The 8,261-nt window shown below is 32.1% G+C and overlaps 1 protein-coding gene across 4 annotated transcripts in view; it reads left to right on the top strand.

Annotated features, from left to right (window-relative positions):
* The first annotated feature begins 1,277 nt into the window (after positions 1–1,277).
* Positions 1,278–8,261, top strand: part of LOC106467529 (DTW domain-containing protein 1-like) — a 28,686-nt gene continuing 21,702 nt past the window's right edge. Inside the window, exons 1-4 of one of the 4 annotated variants that reach the window (XM_022395728.1) lie at positions 1,278–1,465; positions 2,265–2,392; positions 2,809–3,049; positions 7,156–7,293. In XM_022395728.1, the coding sequence (XP_022251436.1) occupies positions 2,828–3,049; positions 7,156–7,293 (360 nt within the window). In that variant the 5' untranslated portion in view covers positions 1,278–1,465; positions 2,265–2,392; positions 2,809–2,827. Of the gene's footprint in view, positions 1,466–1,636; positions 1,875–2,264; positions 2,393–2,808; positions 3,050–7,155; positions 7,294–8,261 lie in introns of those variants that run through there. The other 3 variants (XM_013927894.2, XM_013927895.2, XM_022395727.1) reach the window with 3 other exon arrangements.

Genomic DNA, 8,261 nt, shown 5'->3' on the forward strand with positions numbered 1-8,261 from the left:
CAATACCCGTGGTGGGCAGAGCAAAGATAGCCCATTGTGTAGCTTTGCGCTTAATTACAAACCAACAATCAAGAGAAATTAGTTGGTTTAAATTTCGCGCAAAGCTACAAGAGGGCTATCTGCACTAGCCATCCCTAATTTAACAATGAAAAACTAGAGGGAAGGCAGCTAATCATTAACACGAATAAAAAGGTTAACTGAAACATTATAACGCTCCCACAGCTGAAAGGGCGAGCATGTTTGATGGGGATTCGAACCCGCGACCCTCAGATTGCGAGTCAAGCGTCCTAACCACCTGGTCATGCCGAGCGTGTCAATATAGGGATGTGTAATTTGAGTAACTAATGTCTACAGTATCAACAGCCTTGTGTCCTTACCTTTTTACTATCCCTATTTGCAGGTTTTTAAATTCCCAGTTTTATATTTATCTTGTAAATATCGTTTCATAGTATATTTTATCTTTCATCGTTCCAGTCCAAGAGACCACAACTCGCCAGAAGCATGTAAAAGTATCGATCTTTTGTATCCGAAATTGAAAATGAAGACAAATATAGAACCTGCTGCTTACGTGATTTGTATTACAAATTTTAAACAAATATATGGCATATGTTGGTTCTGTGGCAGAGCTCTGGATTTTAGAGGTGGTAAGCCGGGCTCGAATCCATACGATACTACAAAATATTCACTTTAAGCTCTGTGTGTGTTACAAGAATGACAGCCATTCCTTTAGCGTAGATGTAAGTGGTAGGGTTCTGCTGACTGGTTGCCGCCTCTGTGGTCAGTAGTTCAAAACTAGGAACGGCGTTGGACAGCCTTAGCATTATTTTCATAAATACAAATACAAAAGCTCTTCCGGTGGCTGAACAGTAAGTTACAAAGCTTATAAAGCTAAAAATCGGAAGTGTTCTAATCTTTGGACAAAAATGAATTTTCATATTTGTTTCACTAAGTTTAAATTAATTTTAAGCAGGGTTTTCCTACCAATTTTTAATTCAAAAATTATTGATCAAATGTTTCTTCTCTGTTTGACGGGAATAGAATAAAGGAACGTAAAAACGTCAAAGAAAATATCTAAATGACATTTTATTAAATTACATATTTTAAACAGTAAAGCTTAAAAACAGATATTGCAAAATTAAAAACAAAATAACACTATTTCTTCTTTCTACTTTGATAAAAGAGTTAGCACAAAGGATCACATATAAAGTGTAATAGACTTAAAATAAGACCAAAGGTTGAGCGCTTTCGAATAGTTGACTTTTCTTCTTCAGGAGAACAAAGAAGAAGAAAAGTCAACTATTCAAAAGCGCTCGAGTCTTATTTTAAGTCTATTCTTCTTTCTACTAATAGAGGACGCAAAAGTTCCTGCATTAATATCACGAACATGAAATTGCAATAAGTGATGAAATTTAACGAGGTGTATTTATAATTTAACTATTATTTTTACTCATTATTAGGAAGTCAGGTTTGGTTACTTTTCTTTCTTTCTCAATCGTAAAAAATTTGCAAAGTTTGTAATTGGTTAAAAAATGATGATAATGATTGTGTTTTAGCGTAGACCAAGGCCTAGCTTAACACGTGAAATAGTCTTAGTAACTCACTCTTAGTCATAGTTTTTGTTATGGTTTTGTTTACCATTCATTATTTTATTATTCCTTGTATCGTTTAATTCAACTATGAAATTGTAATTAGATTAAAGTAACTTAAAGCGCTGACTTTCCTTTTACCTTCAGAATTCGCCATCTCACAAACAACATTACTATTATTATTTCAAATCAAAATATTTATTATTTTTTAAGTTAAATTTGTATAACTGACACCAAGACCAAGAGTTACTTCTAAGTTTTAATGAAAATTTTCCATTTGTATCTGTTGTAAGTAGTAATTTGTTGATATAATCGTTGTTTTAGTTTTACATAGGTTTTGGACAAAACGATCACATGATTAATTAAATAATTCTAAGCTTCTTTTCTCATTTCTATAAGTTATTCTGATATATTTAGACACATTTGCAAGTTTTTTTTTTACAACAAACATATTCAGAATATGCTTTTATTATTTGAATATTCTATGAAAACTGATTGCTTCAATGACAAAAGTAATATGAGTATTTTTGTCTTATTGTTAGACGATGTACGTGTACAGTTAAACCTAGCATTAAAAAAGGTGTGAACTGCAAACACCAAACTGTCTTGAAAAATGCAAGTTGCTGTTGAAATTATTATTGAGCACCAAGTTCTAAGGTAAGTTTTATTTTTCTACAGGGTGATTAGCTTATGGAATGAGTTGCTGTTGGCAAAAGTGGAAGCTGGAACTTTACAAGAACATAAGAAAGAATAGATGATTTTGTGAAAAATAAAGGATGGATTTAAAATCTTTACTTTTATCAGGGGTGAGTGTATAGAGACAGCTTCAACAGACTCAATAGTTCTTCATAATCTTACTTTTATTAGTTAGTTATGTTTTTATTAGTTAATGTTATTTTTATTATGCCATAGAACTTACTTAAGAAGATTAATATTGATTCCCTCTGAAAGTTGGTTCGCGATATGTGCAGAACAACTCATAATTTGTGTCCAAATATGTTTGTAGACTGAAACATTTTGATTGTTTACTACTGATTAAACGCTTGAAATATTATTGTTAAGTAAAGTGTAGACAAAAAAGTGTGGCAGAAGATATATTTTAATTCATTTTGATTTTTTAAACATTTATCATTTTGTCAATTCCAATAACACAAGAACGTCAACAATGTCTAACTCTAAGAAATGAACAGTTTTTAAACAGGTATCATTTTGTCAATTCCAGTGGCACAAGAATGTAAACAATGTCTAACTTTAAGAAACGAAAACGGCCAATTGAAGGAAGCAGTATGTTTACGACTCTCGATGAAGATCCGATGTCAAAATTTCGGGTTGATTCTTGCGAGTTTCTTAACCATATAACAGAACGAGGTGTTTGTTCAAAGTGCTTGAAGTCTCGAATGTATTACTGTTACTCTTGTGGCATTCCAATTGACTCTGTGAAGGATAAGATACCACAAGTTCAGGTGAAAACATTTTTTTTTATCATGAAACAAAGCTGTTACTAGTTACATCCTCTGTATCATAGGTGTTTTTTTTTTCTGCTCGATTTAGGTATTCTGTGTATCATATAATGCTGGAACCACTGTATACTATTGTTAATTTGAGATGAATTATTTATTATGTGATAGATGTATTTAGAGAAATACATGGATTTAGAAAATCCACATTTACACCAGAACACTGTTGAATGTAGCACCTTCTGGTTTTAAATACACTAGTAGCTGTAACAATACATCATGCAGCCGAAACAGAGCACATGACTGTTCCAAGTGGTTTAAGATGCATTTATTAATTGTAAGGAAAGATAAGAGAAGAAAGGGTCTTTTAATCATCAGAAAAGCATCTAACAAAACTTCAAAAAAACACTTAACATTCTTATGCATTTTTCTTAATTTTTGTCTATGTTTTCTCAGACACAATCAATTCTTCCACCAGATGGGGATGCATGAGTCTTAGTTTATGACAAATACTGTAACTTTCACAGCTGCCTGTTTCATAACCAATATAATAAACTATTCATGTATGTGTATGTAGTTTGAGTAAAACAGACAAATTGGATGAATACATATGTAATATGTTTCCTTATTCTTTCTTATTTTAGTTAATGTTTGCTATCAATTCTTATAGTATATAACTGCTTTCTTGGTGAAATGTTGTGTGTGGATTGGTAACTTGTGTAATGTTATGTTGCCATAGACTGGTGATAGTTATCAAATATTTCTTTATAGAAATATATAATATGAACAAATATAATAGCATTTCAACTGCACACTTTACTATTGGCATGCCACTGCAGACGAGGCCTTCTGCTCAGTGTTACAGCTCTTCATGTCAGCTGGTATTGATATCTCATAAATGACTGGTTTGAGTAGTTTTTAACCCAAGGTTTTATGTGTTTTATGCCTAATCAGCCTTATGAACATGCATCACCCAAAGTGTGTGTGGTTGAAATGATGTGTACTTCTTAGTGGAAACCTACACAGAGCCAGTAAAGAAAGATATGATAAAAGTTGTTATTAGTATAGATTTCATCTGATCATTCATTGGCTCATTGTAAAAAAAATTATAAGATGGCTGTGTATCAAAGCATATCTGTCAAGAACAGTGTTTGGTTGTGGTTGTATTATAAAAGCAATATACACATATATAGAAATAATCCTTAACTATTATTTCTTTTTTTTTAAACAATTACTCCAATGATTTATGAAGTGTTAAAAACAAAATCTTTTGAAATTTCATGTCATCTTCATTATTTCGTGAAAGTGTAGCATGCTTGTTTGTGAATTACTGCAAGAGTAAGATCTTTACACTGTAGCATGTATTTCAATAAAGATCACATCTCACTTAAAACTTAGTGGTTTTCAACATTTATACATTCTTTTATATATTCTTTCAATTTCATAGTAACTTCTTTCTAAATCTTATGTTTCTTGTGATTATTTTTATCAACTTCAGAGTAAGTTTATTCCACGAACGTATACTGGACACATTAGACTACCCAGCCAATTAATATGAGTAATATTAAGCTTTAAACTCTTGTACTAATATAGTATGTAAACACACCATCACATAAATTTCTGTACTTGTTCAGTGCTGCCCTCTATATGAAAAAACACTCCTTTCCATCTGGAATGACCAATTCAAATGCATCTTGCATGCAAATTATCATGTGACAAACCTCCACCAATAAGATTGCGACTCGCTCTCTTGATGCATCTATTCCAATCTACTGAACTATCACTTCTCATTTGACAGTACTATAATGTTATAGCATTTAGTTTGTGCTCTCTTCAGATGTTATATTTAATTTTTTTCTGTATCTTTGTGTTAATTTCTCTTAAAAAGTTTACTTTTTATTATACAATAGTGATATTTGTAACTTGTTATTCTGAAGTGGAATTATTGTACATTCCTACAGGGTTACAGAACTTATTACTGTATTACAAAAACTTTTTATTTTTTTCTGTCAACATGTTTGTGTTTGGTTATTTATTCTGCACTATAAATTCTATGTTACTACTTCGGAGGTTATATGTTCTATTAGCACAATTACACAGGTTTCGGGTCGCAGTACTCCGCAGGTAGATTTTCAGCTTTACTTCATCTAGAGATTGATCATCCAATGAACTGATTTTCATTGGGCCTTGCCTCAAGTTTGAGGGCTCACACCTGTGAAATACAATGGGCGAAGATTATACCTATTTCAGAAGTGGTGTGGTTTCCCATGTATGATCTTCAACTCTGAAGATCTCCTTATGGGGAGTGTCCTTTGGATGCTTTCGAAGGATGCTTCTTTCTTTCTTTCATGTTAGTCCCTCCACTTATTCAATGTGGGATTTTAGCTATTTATGTGAGCAGAGTTAATGTACCATATCGGAAGTTATAATTTACCTTTACTGAAAATGTATTTCCAATAGGTATTTACCTCTACTCACACTACCTATCTTTCCTCCCCACTGAAAACTGGTGCTTCCATTTTCTGCCAGCACTCGAAGTGATAGTTCAGTAGGATTGTATAGAGGTAGTCACATGCGTCTCAAAGAGTGTGTTGTACTCTTATTGGTGGATGTTTGTCAATTGAAATTTGCACGTGAAACGCATTGTAATTAATTATTCCTGATGTGTAGGAGTTTCATTGCTTTTGGTGTGTGTAAATTTTTTTTTTGCATATAGAGGGCAGCACTGAACGAGAATACCGATTTATGTGAGAGAAGGTAAGTACCTATACGAAATACATTTTCAGTATAGGAAAGTTACAACTTCCACCTTCTTATATTAATATAGTGTTATTCTAAACTTATCACTTTTTCTGAGTTAGTTCAATTTTCACTTAAAACAAGGTCAAGAAAATCAGTTGGTTATGTTTTAGCTGCTCTTGTTCATTTGTCTTTCTATTCAGGCCACACCCTTTCTGCCCTTAGGTAGCATGACAGTGATGCTGCATGTAGACAACAATTTCTTTTAGTGTTATATCGAGGTTATAGCCTCCCTTACTTTTCAATGAGAATGACCAGTTATGTGGGGAGTCTATTCACTCTTCGTAAATTTGTTGTTACCTGTGAAATAACAAACATTGCATTTAGACAGTCTAGTGGATGATCTGAAGTTAGTAAGTTCTGGAGAGAGAATAGTTCCAACTCAACAGAAGTGACAGTCCATCATCTAAGCAACCATATACACTGGTTTGTGTTATAATAAAGATTGTGCTTCTTTTAATTTACATTGTGTCGAGTCTCCTTATTTCATTTTCATGAACTCAGGTTTAGAAGGAAACTCAGTATTACTGTGTAATAAAGAACTTTCCAGATCTCGTTAATCTGTAGACTTATCCCATTCTTCTAGGAGTATACCACACTACACAAATATATACTGGACACTTTAGATTACACTAGCAATCACAAGTAATCTTCATATTAAGCTTTAGACTTTCAAAGTATATCTTTCCTAGCACTTAGTTTAATTAGTTTGTCAATAAGTTCTCATAATGAAAGATGTTATTATTATTACATTGGCATTTTTAAAACTTCAGTGTTTGATTCTAGTGTTAGGATCTATTCTTAGAATTTAGAGAAAACGGTAATATCAAATCGTATTTATCCATATTACATTGTTTTTACATTCTTAATATGTTTTATGGAAAAAAAATCCCAAGATAATTCAAAGATATTCCTTTCCTGTTTTAATTTTTAGTATTACAGAAATAATCTGTGCAGACTTTTAGTTCCCATTGTTTATTTTACTTTGTAGATCTCAAAATATATTTTAATTAGTGGCATCAATTTTGTAATTATCTTAATTAAACTTAAGGTGTGGGTTGACCCAGTGGTAGATTTCTGGATATTGAAGCTGACAAGTTGTGTTCAAATCTGTGCTGCTATTTAAACAGCTGTGAGTGTGTTTTAAGTGTGAGTGTCAATCTCTTAGTGTGAGTGGAAGAGTGCTGCTGATTGGTTGCATTCTCTCTCTAGGCAGCAGTTCAAAATTAGGGATAGTAGCAGGTAGTCTTTGTAGTTTTACCGTAAATACAAAATACAGGTATTTAATTCAATTTAATATGTTGCTTTTTTAGTTGCCTGTGAAGGTAGATATTATCAAACATCCACAGGAAGTTGAAGGCAAAAGCACCTCGGCACATGCAGTAGTGTTGGCACCTGACTTTGTCAGAATATTTACTTATCCAGACTTTCCTGATTACACAGGTCAAAGAGTGAGTATCTGATCAAATCACCATAATGTAACTGAGGAAAAACTGCATAACCAAAGTTTTAGTTTTTGTTGAAAATATCAGATAAATAATTCATTATCAATAAAGACTTTAGAATTAGCATTTAAGGTTTTTAGACAAATCTACTTAGAACCCAGAGTTGCTCTAACAAATATGAGATACCTTTGTTTCCAGGATATTTAATCATGTAGCTTCTTCAGGATTTTTTTTGTCTTACCAATTCACTACAACAGTAAGATAAACAAAAACCTCAAAATATAGTTATCTTGTTACTAAATAATTTGCTTTATAACAGAACTTTTGGTACCAAGAAAAACAACATTCTAGTCTAGAGATAACAGGTTGTAAAAATTAGTCTTGTAGAATACTGAATTAGGGTTTTGAAAGGTTAAGACTAAGGACACTGTAGGTTGAGAAATTTCAACTTCTTACAAGTAAAATTTCGATATGCATCTGTGAATCTTGTTGATTATGTGTATTGTTTATTAAGTTAAAGTTATGATTTTACAAGTTTACAATATAATTTACTAAAATCTGGGGTTTAATTCCCCAAGGGGGCAGAGCACAGGTAGCCTATTGTATAGTTTTACTCTCTGAGCAACCAGGAAAATGCCCGGTGGACCCTTTCTTCCCATACTTCCTTATGGAAAGTATAATTTTTTTCTGATGGCTAACCAATGACTCATTCAGTACTGTCTTTACAATCCAACATTGCTGTATGGTAAATCTATACATTTATTAAGTTCTATTACATAACAATCATTTTTCTTCAAATAAATCTGTACTGAATTTAATAAGAGAAAGGAAAAATTATTTAAAATCCTTGATATCTTAATTTTCAGTAAAATTCAATTTATGATATTATTTCTGTTTGCTTAGTGACTACACTTTAAACTCAGTTGTCACTGAGGAAATAATATACATACATACATATATATATATATATATAT

This window comes from Limulus polyphemus, unplaced genomic scaffold (genome assembly GCF_000517525.1).
Source record: "Limulus polyphemus unplaced genomic scaffold, Limulus_polyphemus-2.1.2 Scaffold2649, whole genome shotgun sequence".
NCBI lineage: Eukaryota > Metazoa > Arthropoda > Merostomata > Xiphosura > Limulidae > Limulus > Limulus polyphemus.